Genomic DNA, 16,889 nt, shown 5'->3' with positions numbered 1-16,889 from the left:
TGTTTTGGGGTTTTTTAAGGAAAGAAATCCCACCCAGTCTCACCAAAAATAAACATCCCAGTTGTGCAACTTCCTGGAGGCCAGACTGGGGGGAGGCAGCCCCTGCCCGCTCTCTCCCTCGCGCTGCTGCCCAGACCCCATCCCATAGCCCCGTGGGTCTTGGGCCATAGCCCAGACCCCATCCCATAGCCCCGTGGGTCTTGGGCCATAGCCCCCAGCTCTATCCTCCCACCCGGGATTGGGACCCCCCTGCAGAGCAACAGGGGCCGCAGCGGGGCAAGCCCGGCTCCATGTTATAGCCCAACCTCACAGTTCACTGGTGGAGAAACTGAGGCCAGAAAGGGCAGAGAAGGTGCTGTCGTAAGAAAGAGAAGGTGGCGCCTCCGCCCCCGGGCCCAGCCTCTGTTCCCCACCACACAGGCAGCAGGAGGCCGAGGGGCAGATGGACCCCGGGGCCTGACGTCAGGGAGTCCTGCTCTGCTCCTCCCACAGGGAGGGGGCCGGCCCCCGAGGGTGTGGGAGCAAGGCTGTGGCCCCCAGGAGAAGCCCCTCAGCGCAGGGCTGTGTTCTAGGCTTGGCCCGGGAGGAGGTCGCAGAACGTCCTTGCCGTGTCCCAAGGTGAGAAATGAGAATCCAGGTCTCCCACCTCCAGCCACCCACTGGGGCCAAGGGCCTGGGGGAGGAGTAGGTATGAAAACCCCCAGACCAGGAGCTGGGGGATCTGCTCCCGGGCCTAGCTCTCCCACGTTCACCCGTGACCTCAGCTGGCCTCGCATCACCTCTGAGAGGCTGGTCTCTAGCCGGGAGCAGGCACGCCCCATCTGGCGACACGGGCGTTGTCCTTGCCTTAGCCCTGTGGAGACCCTCCCGCCTGGTTCTCTAGCAGGGCCTCCACCTGGAGAGTGGGAGGGGACGGGGCATGTCTGGACAGTCGGGCCGGGCCAACACCGGCCACCTGGAAGGCCTGGAGACTGAAGGACTTCTGGGAAGCTGATGCTTCCGGTTCCTCAAGGAGGATGAAACAAAGCCTTCTAATACCAACCTTGATTCCTGATCATCTTGCTTTGATGCCCAAGGCCAAGCCCCTAACGTTGACAGCAATGGGAAATTCCCCAGCGCTCTGCAGCCAAAACGACAAGCCAGGGCCCTCAGGCCCTCAGCCCTACGAGCCTGGCCTTGGGGGCAGCCATTTGACTTCCCATCCCTGCAGCCTCTCCACCCAGAGCGGAGCCACTGGGCTTTAGAGAGGGAGCTCGCTGCCGTAGGCCGGCTGGATCGTTGTCCAAGCCTGTCTCCTGGAGTTCTGGCTCGCTGGTCCGGGTCCTGAGCCTGCAGGCCTCTTGCTCCACGCAGCTGCGTGGACCTCTGTGGACGGCTGCCGCACCTCTCTGAGCCGTCCAGCCTCCTGACACGTAGTTGCAGTTCCCACCGCTGTTCTCCAGGAGGCCCCTCTGGTGGGTGCCAGGGAAGGGATGGGTCAGAGTGGCCACTGAGGCAGACTGCTCTCCCACTAGAGATCCCAAAAGCAGCGAGAGATGCCAAGGTTGGAGAATCAACATGGTGGCCCGAGCCGTGGCTGCAGGTCAGAATCCAGCTCACTCTGCAGTGCTCTCCTCAACAAGACGGAGGAAAAGAGAAGCCCCGAAACACGGACCAGATTTCTCCCGACTGAAGGAAAACACTGACCTCCTTGTTCCCCTTTCCCCACTTCCGCCCACCTGCCTGGAGTGTCCATTCCTTCCCACTGACCCCCAAAATCCCAGGTCAAGTAAGGGCTCCTCCAGGAAGCCTTCCCAGACTTCACTAGTCACACTAACCCGTTCCCCCTTCCTCCTCTGCCAGCCCCTCCAGGTATCGCCTGTGCTTGCTGACTAGCATATAAGCAGTCCCTGAACATCCAGCCCTCCTGTAGAATGTCAGTTCCTCTAGTGTTGGGACTTCATGCCGTTTGGCCCTTCCCAGCCCAGGGCTTAGCACAGGGCAGACAGCAGACATGCAGCGAGCAGCTGCTTAAGAATAAATGGACAATTTCTAGCATGCAAACTTTGCTGAGCTCTCACTCTGTCCAGCTCTTAGTGCACCTACTGTGTGCCAGTGTCTCATAGAGAACCTACCAAACAAAGGGATAAACCAATCCACCCTGCTAGAAAATGAAGATAAAGTTGGGGGAGACCCATAAAAAGAGAGGCAGGCAGTAACTAATGCCATTCAAGTCTGACAGCTGAAACAGTAAGAGTAGAAGACATCCCGAAGGGAGCGAGCAGAAGAAATACCAAAACAGACCCTCGAGGGCTGTCCCCACGCAGGGAGCAGGAGGGCATCGAGGAGCGTCAGGAAGGCAGGAGGAGAAGCAGAGGGGTGGGATTCACGGGAGATGCTCCAGAATTTAAACCAGTGTCCAAGAAACCCAGTCCAGGATCTGCCCAGAAGCCTGCAGGGGCCACACCCACCACGCCGCCACACGAGGATAGAGAAGAGGCCCCTGGGAAGCGCTCCCCTTGCCCAGCCTCGAGCAGGCCTTCCTCGGGTCTTGATGGCCTAGTGGCACTCAGTGCTGGGGTACGGCTGAGCCGCAGTGGAGCCCTGCGGGGTCCCAGACAATGAAACCCCCATCTGCAGCTTCCCAGCTTCCCAGTGGAATGTCTTGATCTAGAAATAAGCCCAAGACTCCTCCGAGGACTCGAGCAAAGCACATGGATAAGACTCAGGAGCAATGCCTGCGCCCTGGAAGGCACTCACAAAACGGTGGCTATGGTGGCATCCCACGCCCTCCAGATGATCCTCGGAAAACATTATTTCCAACAGCCACTTCTGATGAAGCCAGAAGATATTCTCAATCAGGAGCCGCAGAAGGTCATTTAACTTCTGCCCCAGCTCCTCCAGTGATGACACACACTGCTCCTGGAGCTGCTGGGTCCGTGGCTGGACAGCCCTGGCTGTTAGATTTCAGCTCTAGACATGCAAGAAATGGCAAGTTTTTCTTCAGTCCCTTGACCTCCACCCATTTGTCCTGGTTCAACCCAATGGAATGACTCCAGTCTAGTCTAACCTCTTCCTTTTTATTCTTTTTTTTATTTTTATTTAAAAAAATTTTTTTTTTAAATTTTTCTAACCTCTTCAAGATGTGAAAGCACTTGAGAGATTTCCAAGGGCAACATTGTTTTTGTTGGTGCATTTGCTTTGTTTTTGACTGTGATGTCAAGAGAATTAACCCCTAAATGCAATGCCATCTGGGAAGCGGGTGCAGGAAGCACCTTTGTGTGTGCTCACTCGTGCAGGGAGCACACGTGCAGCTGCCGGCAGACAGAGCCGTGCTCAAGCGCGGGCACATGCGGATGTGTGAGCCTGTGGGGTGCGTGGGTTACGTGTGTGCGGGCGGGTGCGCAGGCAGCACGGGGCGCGCCCGGGCCTGTGCATGTGGAGTGTCTGCCTACGGGGTCTGAGTAACTCCATCCTCCAGGGTTTTGATTACATCTCTTTTTCCTGCAAACATGTGCTTTGTGGGGGCCCTGCCGCTTGCTCAGTTCTCGGGGGAGCCGGCCTCACCCAGCCTGTGGCGGAGCGCGCAGCCTGATGTAATCTCCTTAAACAGAACAGGCCAGCGGGAGCCCCTTGCGAGCTATTTAAAGGGCACGGACTAAACCCACTGCTGTACAAACAGCCGTGTGGGGATGGGGAAGGGGTTAAAGGTCAGCCGTTGATCGTGCCCCCCACCCTGCTTCATCTGCCACTGGGCTCTGTCCAGGGTGCAGCTTGGATGTCCCTATTTTAAGTCCAGGCGCAGCAGTCACAAACACGCGGGGAGCACAGCTCCGGGCCCCCGAGGAGCCGGCGGGGCAAGCAGGAGCTCCAGCACGCAGGCCGGCCGCACCGGAGTGACGTGGGCACCCCACTGCCGACACACACCAGCCAAAGCGTTAGAAAAGGCTCCCCCAATCAAGGGAAGTCTGAGGAACTGTCACAGGCCAGAGGAGGCTAAGGAGACACGAGGACAAAATGTTTTGTGGGATTCTGGAGCAGTGAAAGGACATTAGGGGAAAACTAATGGTACCAAATAAAGTGCGGAGTTCTGTGACTAGTAATGTGTTAAAAAAAAAAAAAATAGGGGTGGAGGCAAAAGTTGTGAACAGAGACTTCACCAAAGGAGCTATACAGGTGGCAAGTAAACACAAACAGATGCTCAACAGCATTATCCATCATGGAAATGCAGTTAAAACCGCAGTGAGCTGTCACTACACACCTATTACAACGGAAAACTTTCAGCACCGATAATACCAAATGATGGGGTGAAGCCACTGGAACACTTCTACGTTGCTGACGGGACAAGTTGGACAGCTTCTTCCAGAGTTAAACATATGCTTACCTCATAATCTAGAACTCCCACTCCTAGGCATTTACCTGAGAGAACTGAAAACTTATTTTCAGGCAGAAAAACAAACAAACCTGTATTGAATGTTTGTAGCAGATCTGCTCATAATCACCCCAAACTGGAAACAACCCGAATGTAACTCCCAGCTGTGGTGCATCCAGGCCATGCAATGCTACTTAGCAATCAAAGGAAAAGACTCTTTATGCAGTGAGATGGACAAATCTCAAAGGCATTATGGTTTGTAAAAGAAGCCAGTCTCAAAGTTTACAAATTGTTCTATTCCATTTATTTACTGTATGACGATTCTGGAAGAAGCAAAACTGGAGGGACGGACAATATATCACTGATTGTCAGGAGTTAGGGGGAGAGGGAGGTTTGCCTACAACGCAGCAGCACTGGTGTGAAGCTATCCTGTATCCCAATTGTAGTGATGAGGGCCCGAATCTGTACAAGGATGTGTTAAAAACTCAAATTACTGTATATCATAGAATGTTAATTTTACTGTATGCTATTTTAAAAATTAGCAAACATGTAGACTATAGATAAAATACAAGACTGTATTGTTTAAACTGATTATATTGTTTAAATATATTAAGGAAAAACTAAATAACTAAAAAAAAAAAGTGCAGTGGTGAGCAGAGGTGAACTTGTGAAGCATATGGCAGCATGGATGAACCTGGAGGACACTGTGTTGAGTGAGGCAAGCCAGGCACAGAAGGACAAATGCTGTATGTTGTGCTATTATGAACTAAATATACTATATGAAATATAAGTATATTATGTGAATATGAATATGGGTAAAATTGCATATATAAGACTGTTTTTCTTTGAAGCTAAACAAATGTAGGTTAATACTACAAAATGTTAATATCAGACACAAAAAACCCATTATACTAAATGAAGGAGAGCAGAGACAGAATACTACATTTTGCATTATATGATTCTACTTATATAAAATGTAGATATAGATCAATTTAGAAAGATGAAATTAGATTAGTGCTTATGAAGAGCTGAGGAAGGAATGCTAAGGGGTGTTGGAGTCTTTCTTTTTGGAGTAATGAAATTGTTCTAAAACTTTCAAGATGATGAATGTACAACATCGTGATTATACCAAAAGCCATTGATTATACACTTTGGATAGATTACATGGTATGTGAATGTGTCTCAATAAAACTGCTTAATAAACAAATAAATAACTGTGCAAGAATTGCCAGAAATAGTAGCTACGCACAGCAGGGGAAACAGAGAGAGATTGAGAGGTGAAGAATTTTCTTGTTTGTTTTTTTGTCTGTTTTTTATTATTATTGAAATAACAAAAATGTTCTAATAATGACTGAAGTGATGAACACAGAACTATGTGATTATACTAGATGACATTGATTGTATACTTTGGATGAATTGTATGTTTTATTAATCTGTATCAATAAAATTGATTTGTTTAAAAAAAAGTGTATACACTTTATCCAGAAATCCCATCTCTAGGAATTTATCCTAAAGAAATAATTATGGATGGTTACAAAGAATTAACTAGGAGAGTTCATCATGGCATTGTTTGTTACATAGAAAAACTGAAAATAACCAAAGTGTACAACAATAGGGGATTGGTTAAATAAAGGATGGTATCATCTTAAGTGGAAGATCCTCCCTGGTATTCTTTATTCTGCACCCAGTTTCCCTCTTGTTTAACACACACTGTTACATAGTTATTCATCTTTTACCCTGTGTTGTCTCTCTCTCTCCTTCCCATTCATCAGGGACCATATTTGAATATTCTTGCGTTGTTCACCCCTTACATCTAATGCCTGGGAGAGTGTCCGGGATGCTGTAGATGGTCAATAAACATCTGTTGAACAAGTGCATGGAATTAATGTTGTGCAAGAAAAGTATTTGAGACATTTGTCATGTATTGTTAAGTAAATCTCATTTTGGGAAAAATGGAGGGGGGGGGCAGTCCCTATCCTTAGAAAAGACTGGAAAACTGTCTATCAAACTGTTTAAGGAGTTACCAGTGGTGGGAATATGGGTATATGAGTAGATTTTGTTCTTTTAGCTGATCTGATTTTTCTATCTGTTCTACTATGAACAGTTATTGCTTATAGCATCAAAAAAATTTTGTAATGTATTGAAGTATACCACTCATATATGAACATACATAAACAATAAGTGTATAGTAAGAGTCGTGAACTTATAAAACAAACATATATAATGTCATACAGGATTTTCATTTCTCACCCTACCACCAACACCTTATATTGTTGTTCAACAGTTTTAACTAATGATTTAAGAGCATCCTCAAAATATTACTACCAACCAAAATATTTTCCCCCAACCACCCTATTATTATCTTTATGTCATTTGTATATGAGCATACATACACAATAAGTGTATAGTAAATGTTGTGAACTTACAAAGCAAACATGTATAACATCATACAGGGGTCCCATACATCAACCCTCCACCAATACCTTGCATTGTCATGAGACGTTTGTTACAAATTATAAAAGAATAATGTCAAAATCTTACTACTAATTATAGTCCTTATCTTACATTTGATGTATTTCCCCCCAACTAACCCTATTTTTGTTTTTAAATGTACTTTCATGACAGAAGTTGTAAACTTATAATACAGTCACGCTCATGAGCTCAATTCCCAAACAATACCCCTCTATCAACACAGCACATCCTGGTGGAGCATTTGTTCCAGATAAGATAATATCATCTGATTGTTACCATGTCCATAGTGTATACTTGGCACACATTTTCCATATTGCCCCATTATCTACACAGTACATTTTTTGGCATAGATGCAAGAATATTATATTACTACTGCTAACCACAGTCCATAGGTCACTTCAGTTGTATCTTTCCCATGCTTCTCCACATTCCCACCACCCTGCAATAGTGATGTACATTTGCTCTAGCTCACAAAGGACACCCTTGTATCTGTACCATCAACAGCAATTCTCATCCACCTATTGGTTTACTGTGCTATTCAGTTCCTAGATTATTCTCTTGCATTCTGTCAGTTGGCATTTACATCTCTAGACTACCATTTTCAGCCACATCCCCATTTATAAACTAGCCATTACTCACTATGTGTCACCACCCACTCTATACATTTCTACACTTTTATGGTAAAGATAATTAAAACTTCTACATATATGAAACATCAGTAGTCCTTCTCAGTCCTCATCTTAACTCCTTTAAGAATCCACCACCTACCACTAGGTCTTGAAGATATTTTCCTACAGTTTCTTCTAGGAGCTTTATGGTTCTTGCTTTTATTTTTAGATTTTGATCCATTTTGAGTTAATTTTTGGATAAATGTGAGATACGGATCCTCTTTCTTTCCTTTGGCTATGGATATCCAGTTCTTTCAGTACCATTTGTTGAATGGACTGTTCTGCCTGAGCTGCGTGGGTTTGACAGGCTAGTCAAAAATCATTTGACCATACATATGCGGGTCTGTTTCTGAAACATCCATTTGGTTTCACTGGTCTATGTGTCTGTCTTTATGCCAGCACCATGCTGTTTTTACCACTACAGCTAAATAAGATGATTTAAAGTCTGGAGATGAGAGTTGCTTTTCTTTTTTAAGATGTTTCTTGCTCTTCAGGACCCCTTACCCTTCCAAATAAATTTAATAATCATGTTTTCACTTAAAAAAACAAACGCTGGTGAAATTTTTATTGAGATTGCATTGAATCTGTATATCAATTTGAGTAGAATTGACATCTTAATGATATTTAGTCTTTCAATCGGTGAACATGGAATGTTCTTCCAGTTATTTAGGCCTTTTTTTATTTCTTTTACCCTTGAGTTATAGTTTTCTGAATACAAGGGCTTTACATCATTGTTTCAGTTTATTCCTATTTGAGTTTCATCTGTCATATTTTGTTTTCATCACTCTTTTGACAGTTTTAGTTACTTTTATTGATATAATTTTAATCTCTAGACTCCCTTCCAGGCCTTTCTCTCCTGTCTTTTCTTTTCAGGCTCTAGCACACCCTTTAGTATTTCCTGAAAATCTGGTCTCTTGCTTAGAAATTCTCTCAGTTTTTTTTTATCTGTGAATATTCTAAACTTGCCCTCATTTTTGAAAGACCATGTTGCCAGATATAAGATTCTTGACTGGAAGTTTTTCTCTTGTAGTATCTTAAATATATCATATCATGTTGTGCTTCTTGGACATTAATATCTATGTCCTTCAATAGGGTTGGGAAATTTTCTACCATTATTTCTTCAAATATTCCTTCTGCCCCTTTTCCCTTCTCTTCTCCTTCTAGGACACCTATGACATATATGTTTGTACATCTTTTGCTGTCATTTAGTTTCCTGAGACCTTGTTCAATGTTTTCCATTCTTTTCTTCATCTGTTCTTTTGTATGTTCACTTTCAGAGGACATTTCTTCAAGCTCACCAATCCTTTCTTCTGCCTCCTCAAATCTGCTATTATAGGATTCCATTGTTTTTAAAATTTCATTTATTGCCCATAAAATCTGCTATTTTTCTATGTAAGCTTTCAAATTCTTCTTTGTGTACATCCAATGTCATCTTCTTTTTTTTTTTTTGAATGATACAAAAATGGAGATTTTATTCATTGAAAGACATTCTTAATTCATATTTTATTCCTCCATTTTCAGGACCCTGGGATGGCAATGTCAACTCCACCACTAACTTGAGAGGGGGCTTAGATCCCAAATGGCTGATGGATGGAAATCTCCTGCTTGGAGTTGTAGATTCTCTCAGATCCCTGGTGTGGTAGTTGACCAATCCCACCTCCCTGTTAGCTGACATGGGCTTGTCCAACAAACTGGTAAGTAGGTGCTGCAACTCTGCTGAGGCTCAGGACACAAAATATGGATTAGAATGGACTCACTGCTATTCTACTATAGAACAACTGTGACTCTATCAATGGAAGAAACTATCATTGATGTGGAGACAGTGGCCACAAGAGTTGCTGATGTCATCTGGAGACTTATTGTGTTCCTTTAACTGGATCATATCTTCCTGTTTCTTGGTGTGGATTGTAATTTTTTGTTGGTGTCTTGGCATCTGGCTTACTAGAGTATTTATTTTGGGTACAGTTTTTCTCTTTAGTTTAGGGCTTCCTGCTCTTTCTCCCTTGCTGGTTGTGCAGTAGGAGCCAAGGATTTAGTTGGAGCTATAAGCGGTGGAGGCTCAAGCTTCCCTCATTGCCCCAGGGACCAATGAAGCTTCTCCCAACTTCCTTCTTTGCCAGGGATAGGGACAGAGTCATAGCTGTGTGAGTAATTCAAGTCATGCAGGCCTAAACTGTAGTTGCCCAGAGAGAATAATGAAGCTACATGCCCCTTTCTTCCCTGCCTGGGTGGGGATGGAGCTGCAGGTGTGGGCAGCAATCTATGAAGTGCGGGTCCAAGATGACGATGGTTGCCCTGACAGACTTACAATTATTCAGTCTGTGCCAGCCAAATGTACCTGCAGTTACCTGGATAGGCTGGTGCAGAGCTCCTCAGCCTCCTCCCTGCCAGAGGTAGGGCTGAAACCTAGGCTGGGGCTGCAGGTCAATCTGGTGAAAGAAACTGGTTCCTATATCACTGTGATTTTCTGTCATTTGGGCTTCCCCTCGTGCTGGAGGCAGAGTCAAAATGGTGGCTATCGGCCTCTTTCCTACTTGGACAAGTTCAAACTTTAGTTGTTCTTAGGGTTATACCTTAGTCAGCCAGCTTTACCAATCAGTAGCTGAAATTGGTGGCCAACTGTCTCCTCCTCTCCTGTTTTTGAGAAATGGAGCTTCTAATTCCAGCCACAGAATAGCTCCTGGGACAGCCTGTGCTGCCAAAGTAGGATAATCACCAGCCTCCACGGCTTGGTCAGCAATTTCCCGGAGAGGTCTGAGCAGGTCCCCCCAGCTTCCTCCCTGCTGGAAGTAGCACTGGGTCCTGGCCTAGACCTGCAATCTGATCTGGATGGAAAAAAGCCGGTCTCCACCAGCACTGTGATTTTCAGTCCATCCCGCTTCCCCTCCTGCCAGGCTTGGAGTTAAGACGGCAACTCCTGGCCTCTTTCTGACTTGAACAGGCTCAAACTTTAGCTGTTCATAGGATTATACTGTAGCCTGATGAATTTACTCATCTGTAGCTGAAGTTGGTGCCCAACCGTCTCTTCCTCCCCCATTTTTGGGAAGTGGAGCTTTCATTTCCAGCCATGGAACAGCTCCCGAGGCAGCTTGTGCCTCCAGTGGAGGATGGGCACTGGCCTCTGTGGTGTGGAGTGCTCTACTTATGAATTTTCTCTGCAGATGGGCAGTCTCTTCCTTCCATTCCTTCAAGGATGTTCTAGGATGCTCTTCTGGCCTCCTGGAGCCCCCAAAGAGGTGCTTCGGCTAGCTCCAGATAGCTCTGGAAGTTTGCTAACTGCCCTGTAGCAGAAGCTGACTCTAGGGGCTACTTACTCTGCCACCGTCTTGCTGGTTGTCCCTGCTTTTAGCATTTTAAAACATTATTTGAAAGCAGTGACTTGAATTCTGAATGGTGTGTGTTATGACAGATACAGTGTGGGGCTCTGAGCCGTGGGATCCCAGAGAGTGGGAGATGAGCTCCCCTGGAGAGGGGTGGAAACAGGTTAGGGGAAGTGTCAGAGAAAGGCCCCTTTGGCCGTGGGGCCTGGCTGCTGACCTCTCACTCTGGGCATCAGCAGCATCCCTGACGCCCCAGGCTGCCTTGCGAGTGCACGGCTGAACCTCTCCCCTGAGCTCCGTGGACCATATTTTCAGCACTACTCCTTTGCCAACATCTTTGTTGGAAACCCCACCACCTCCTCAACCTCGGCATCCAAATGGAAGGCCTTATCTCCTCAGTCTTGCAATCAGCCCCATTCACCCAGTGACCCAAACAGAAATCAGAGCACCATCTTTGCCTACCTTCTCAGCAGCCACTGAGTCCAGTTCCTTCTCCTCTGTACAGAGACCCTGAATCATCATCATCATCATCTTCTTCCCTGCCCCCTCCCCTACTCCAGTTGAGGCCTACATCTTCTCTCACCTAGATTACTACACAGCCTCCAAAAGGAGCCACCAGGCTCACTAACCCCCACAGGCAACCAGAGAATGTCTAAAATTCACAAATCTGATCATACCATGACTGTCTCCAATGGCTTTCACTGGCTTCCCAGAGCCCTTCTTAGGATTACCAGATAAAGTACAGGATGCCCAGCTAAATGTGAATTTCAGAGAAACAAATATTTTTTTTTAGTTTAAGTATGTCCCAAATATGGCATGGGAACCTACTTATATGAAAAACTTCTCATTATTTATTTGAAGTTCAAATTTAACCGAGCGTCCTGTTTTTGTGTTTTTGATGTGTATGTGTGTGCACTTGCTAAATCTGTAAACATGACAAATTCAGCTTACTGTGACCACTGAGGATCCCTCAGGCAGGACTGGCCCCTCCAGCTGTACATCCTCCCACTCCCCACACCCTTCCCGCTGCTCTCAGCCCCCCAGCTCTGCACACACTCCCCTATGCAATGCTCGCACAATGGCAGGTTTCCACTTCTCTGCCTGTGCCCTTCCTTCTAAATGGTATGACCTTCTGCCCTTTTGTATCTGGCTAATTCCTCCTTTTACCTGTATATTTTTTCTGTCTCTAACTTGGCAAGTTCTTTTTTCCTTGTTGCAAATAGTTATCTATGTTCTTTATGGAAATTTTTTAAAAAGACAAATCAAAAGAAGAAAATGATAACACACACATATATACCGCCCCCAAAAGGGGACCACATACTATATAAAGTTTTTTTTTAACCTAACATCTTACCTGTACCTCTTTCCATGCTGTCCTGTGGTCTTCTAGTGCATCACTGCTAAAGACTGCATAGTATTCCACCATATGGACCAACCCTATTTCATTTCATCAGGTCTCTACCGTTGAGTACGTGGATTTCTGATTGTTTGAAATTATAACAGCTCAGTGCTGCATGTCTTCTAGATAAATCTCTCCTCACATTCATGGTGATTCCCTTAGAGGAAGCCAAGAACTACAAACACTGAGCTAAATCATATCCACATTTTAAAGCCTCTAATAAATAAGGCCAATCTGTCTTCTAGACAGATTTTCTCAACTACTGGCAGTGTGCCCTCCTGCTCCAGGGCCAGTACCGGTCCTCATGTTTTTTTTTTTTTTTTTATTGGAGTAGTTTTTGGTTTACAGGAAAATCATGCAGAAAATGGAGCATTTCCATAACCCTTCTCACAAACACAGTTTTCCCTATTATTAACACTTTGCATTTATGTGGTACCTTTGCTACAATTGATGAAACAACATTATTATATTTATACTTTTAACTTTAGTCCATAGTTTACATTAGGGTTCACTGTTTGTGCTGTACAATCCTATAGTGTTTTTTTAAAATTTATTATTTCAACATATACACAAAAAAAGACAATAAAAAATACTAGCATATTTTTAAAAAACATATATAAAACCTAAAACTTCTCCTTTTAACCACATTCCAATATATAATTTGGTGGTGCTACCATCACCACCATCCATTACCAAAACTTTTCCACCACCCCAATCAGAAATTCTGTACCAATGAAGCATGAATTCCCCATTCCCTACCCACACTCTGGCACTTGATAACCTGTATTCTAGTTTTTGACACTATGAATTTGTTTAGTCTAATTATTTCATACCAGTGAGATCATACAATATTATTTCCTTTTGTGTCTGGCTTATTTCACTCAATCTGATGTCATCAGGGTTCATCCATGTTGTCCCACACATCAGGATTTTGTTTCTTTTAACAACTGAATATTCCTTTGTATGCATATATCACATTTTGCTTATCCATTCATCTGCTGATCGGCACTAGGGTTGCTGTCATTTTTTGGCAATTGTGAATAATGCTGCTATGAGCATTGATGTGCAAAAATATCTGTTTGAGTCCCTGGCTTTCAATTACTTTGGGTATATACCAAGAAATAGGATGGCTAGTCTTCTGTTAATTCTATACTTAACTTTCTGAGGCACTGCCAAACTCTTTTCCAAAATGCACCATTTTACATTCCCATCAACAAAAAATGAGGGCTCCTATTTCTCTACATCCTCTCCAGCACTCCTAATAGTAGCCATTCTAGTAAGTTGAGATGATATCCCATTACGGTTTTGATTTTCATTTCCCTAATGGCTAAAGATGTTGAGCATCTCTTCATGTAATTTTTTTTTGGCTATTTGTATATCTTCTTCTTTTTTTTTTTTTTTTTTTAAAGATTTATTTATTTATTTAATTTCCCCCCCTCCCCTGGTTGTCTGTTCTTGGTGTCTATTTGCTGCGTCTTGTTTCTTTGTCCGCTTCTGTTGTCGTCAGCGGCACGGGAAGTGTGGGCGGCGCCATTCCTGGGCAGGCTGCTCTTTCTTTTCACGCTGGGCGGCTCTCCTCACGGGCACACTCCTTGCTCGTGGGGCTCCCCCACGCGGGGGACACCCTTGCATGGCACGGCACTCCTTGCGCGCATCAGCACTGCGCATGGCCAGCTCCACACGGGTCAAGGAGGCCCGGGGTTTGAACCGCGGACCTCCCATATGGTAGACGGACGCCCTAACCACTGGGCCAAAGTCTGTTTTTCTGTATATCTTCTTTAAAGAAATATCTATTCAAGTCTTTTGCCCATTTTTAAATTGACTGTCGTTGAGTTGGAGGATTTCTTTTTCTAGTCTGGATATTAAATCCTTTTTGGATAAGTGGCTTCCAAATATTTTCTCGCATTCTTTAGGCTGCCTTTTTACTTTCATGATAAAGTACTTAGATGTGCAAAAGTTTTAAATTTTGATGAAGTCCCATGAATCTTTGTTGTTGTTGCTCTTCCTTTTGTTATAAAGCTTAAAAAACCATTGCAGAATACAAGATCCTGAAGATGCTTTCCTAGGTTTTCTTCTAGGAGTTTTATAGTTTTGTTTTTTATATTTAGGTCTTTGATCCCTTTTGTGTTGAAATTTTTATATAGTGGGGCTCACCTTTATTTTTTTGCATATGGATATCCAGTTTTCCCAGCACCATTTGCTGAAGAGACTATTCTTTCCCCATTGAGTGGACTTGGCACCTTTGCCAAAGATCAGCTGGCCATAGATGTGAGCGTTGTTTTCTAAACCTTCAGTTCAATTCTATTGGTCTATATGTCTGTCCTTGTGCCTGTACTATGCTGTTTTGATCACTATAACTTTGTAGTAAGTTTTTTTTTTTCTCCCCCTCTTCCCTGCTCTGCTGTTTTTGCTGTGTCCATTTGCTGTATGATCTTCTGTATCTATTTCTCTTTTTGTCTTTTCTTTTTGTTTTGTCCTCTAGAATTCTCCAGGATTTGATCCTGGGGACCTCCAAAGTGGAGAGAGGTTCCCTGTCACTTGTGCCACCTCAGTTCCTGGTTTCTGTTGTGTGTCACCTTGTCTCTCCCCTTCGTCTCTCTTTTGTTGCATCATCATCTTGTTGCATGGCTCGAGCGTGGGCACATCTTTACCAGGAGAACCCAGGGATTGAACCTGGGTCCTCCCATACGGTAGACAGAAGCCCATTCACTTGAGCCACATTTGCTTCCTATAATAAGTTTTAAAACCATGAAGTGTGAGTACTTCAACTTTGTTCTCTTTCAAGATGGTTTTGGCTATTCAGGGCCCCTCATAAATATAAATTTGTATTTATTTATACATTTGAAAAGTGGCTTTTCCATTTCTGCAAAGAAATCTGTTGGAATTTGAGATTACATTGAATCTGTAAATTGCTTTGGAATTAAAGAATTGACATCTTAACAGTATTTAGCCTTCCCATTCATGAACATGGAATGTTCTTTGATTTCTTTTAGAAAGGTTTGTAGTTTTCCATATATATGTCCTTTAATTCTTGGTTAAATTTACTCCTAAATATTTGATTCTTTTAGTTGCTATTGTAAATGGATTTTTTTTTTTCCTGATTTCCTCTTCAGACTGTTCATTACTAGTGTATAGAAACACTGCTAATTTTTGCTTGTTGATCTTGTACCACACCACTTTGCTGAATTCGTTTATTAGCTCTAGTAACTGTTGTGCATTTTTCAGGATTTTCTATACATAGGATCTTGTCATCTGCATATAGGGAAAGCTTTATTTCTTTCTTTCCAATTTGTATTTCTTTTTCTTACTTAATTGCTCTGGCTAGAACTTCCAGTACAATGTTGAATAACAGTGTTGAGAGTGGGCATCCTTGTCTTGTTCCTGACCTTAGGTGCAAAGCTTTCAGTCTTTCACCACTAAGTATGAGAATAGCTGTAAGTTTTTCATATATGCCCTTTATCATGTTGAGGACATTTCCTTCTATCCCTAGATTTCTAAGTGTTTTTTTTCAAGAAGGGTTGCTGGATTTTTTCAAATGTCTTTTCTACATGAATTTAGATGATGATGTATATTTTTTTCCTTTATTCTATTAAAATGGTGTATTACATTAATTGGTTTTCTTATATTGAACCAATCTTGTGTACCGGGGATAAATCACATTTGATCATGTCATACAATTACTTTTTTTCTTCTTCTCCTCCCCCTTCCCCTCCCCTGCCCTGCTGATTTTGCTGTCTGTGTCCATTCACTGTGTGATCTTCTGAGTCTATTTCTCTTTTTGTCTTCTCTTCTCGTCTTTCTTCTCTAGGATTCACCAGGATTTGATCCTGGGGACCTCTGATGTGGAGAGAGGTTCCCTGTCAGTTGCGCCACCTCAGTTCCTGGTCTCTGCTGCACTTCACCTTGACCCTCCATCTCTCTTTTGTTGCATCATCATCTTGCTGCGTGACTCACTTGCACTGGCACTAGCCCACTGTGTGGGCACTTGGCTTGCCACGCAGGCACTGGCTCACTGTGTGGGCACTGGCTTGCTATGCCGGCACTCGTGCAGGCACTTGGCTTGCCATAGGGGCACTCGGCTCGCTACACAGGCACTCACGTGGGCACCTGGCCTGACGTGCAGGCACTCGGCTTGCCATGCAGGCACTCAGCTCTCCAGGCGGGCACTGGCTCACCATGCAGGCATGATTTCTCTTCTTTTTCACCAGGAGGTGCCAGGGATCGAACCTGGGTCTTCCCATATGGTGGGTGGAGGCCCCATTACTTGAGCCACATCTGCTTCCCTGGCATATGATTCTTTGAATGTGCTCCTGGATTCTCTTTGCTAGCATTTTTTGGAGGATTTTTACATCCATATTTATAAGGGATATTGGTCTGTAATTTTTTTCTTGTAGTCTCTTTATCTGGCTTTGGTATGAGGGTAATGAGTTAGGAAGTGTTCCCTCCTCTTCAATTTTTTGGAGGAATTTGAATAGGATTGGTGTTAATTCTTGGAATGTTTGGTAAAACTAACCAGAGAAGTCATCTGATCCTGAGCTTTCCTTTGTTGGAACACTTTTGATTACTGATTCAATATCTTTACTTATTGGTCTATTGATATTTCCTATTTCTTCCTGAATCAGTTTAGGTAGCTTTTGTGCTTCCAGGAATTTGTCCATTTCATCTAGGTTATATAATAT

General features: G+C 44.1%; 2 protein-coding genes across 3 annotated transcripts in view; one reads left to right on the top strand and one right to left on the bottom strand.

The window, feature by feature from the left end:
- Window positions 1–12,800, top strand: part of EXT2 (exostosin glycosyltransferase 2) — a 207,166-nt gene extending 194,366 nt beyond the window's left edge. Inside the window, exon 14 of one of the 2 annotated variants that reach the window (XM_071218083.1) lies at window positions 9,013–12,800. In XM_071218083.1, coding sequence (XP_071074184.1) covers window positions 9,013–9,046 — 34 coding nt within the window. In that variant the 3' untranslated portion in view covers window positions 9,047–12,800. The remainder of the gene's footprint in view (window positions 1–9,012) is intronic. The other variant, XM_058305492.2, reaches the window with a different exon arrangement.
- ALX4 (ALX homeobox 4) overlaps window positions 1–16,889 on the bottom strand; it is a 58,822-nt gene that overhangs the window by 12,640 nt on the left and 29,293 nt on the right. The gene's annotated exons all lie outside the window — the stretch shown is intronic.

The sequence above is a fragment of the Dasypus novemcinctus genome, chromosome 10 (genome assembly GCF_030445035.2).
Source record: "Dasypus novemcinctus isolate mDasNov1 chromosome 10, mDasNov1.1.hap2, whole genome shotgun sequence".
NCBI lineage: Eukaryota > Metazoa > Chordata > Mammalia > Cingulata > Dasypodidae > Dasypus > Dasypus novemcinctus.
This window is presented reverse-complemented; position numbering and strand designations above follow the sequence as displayed.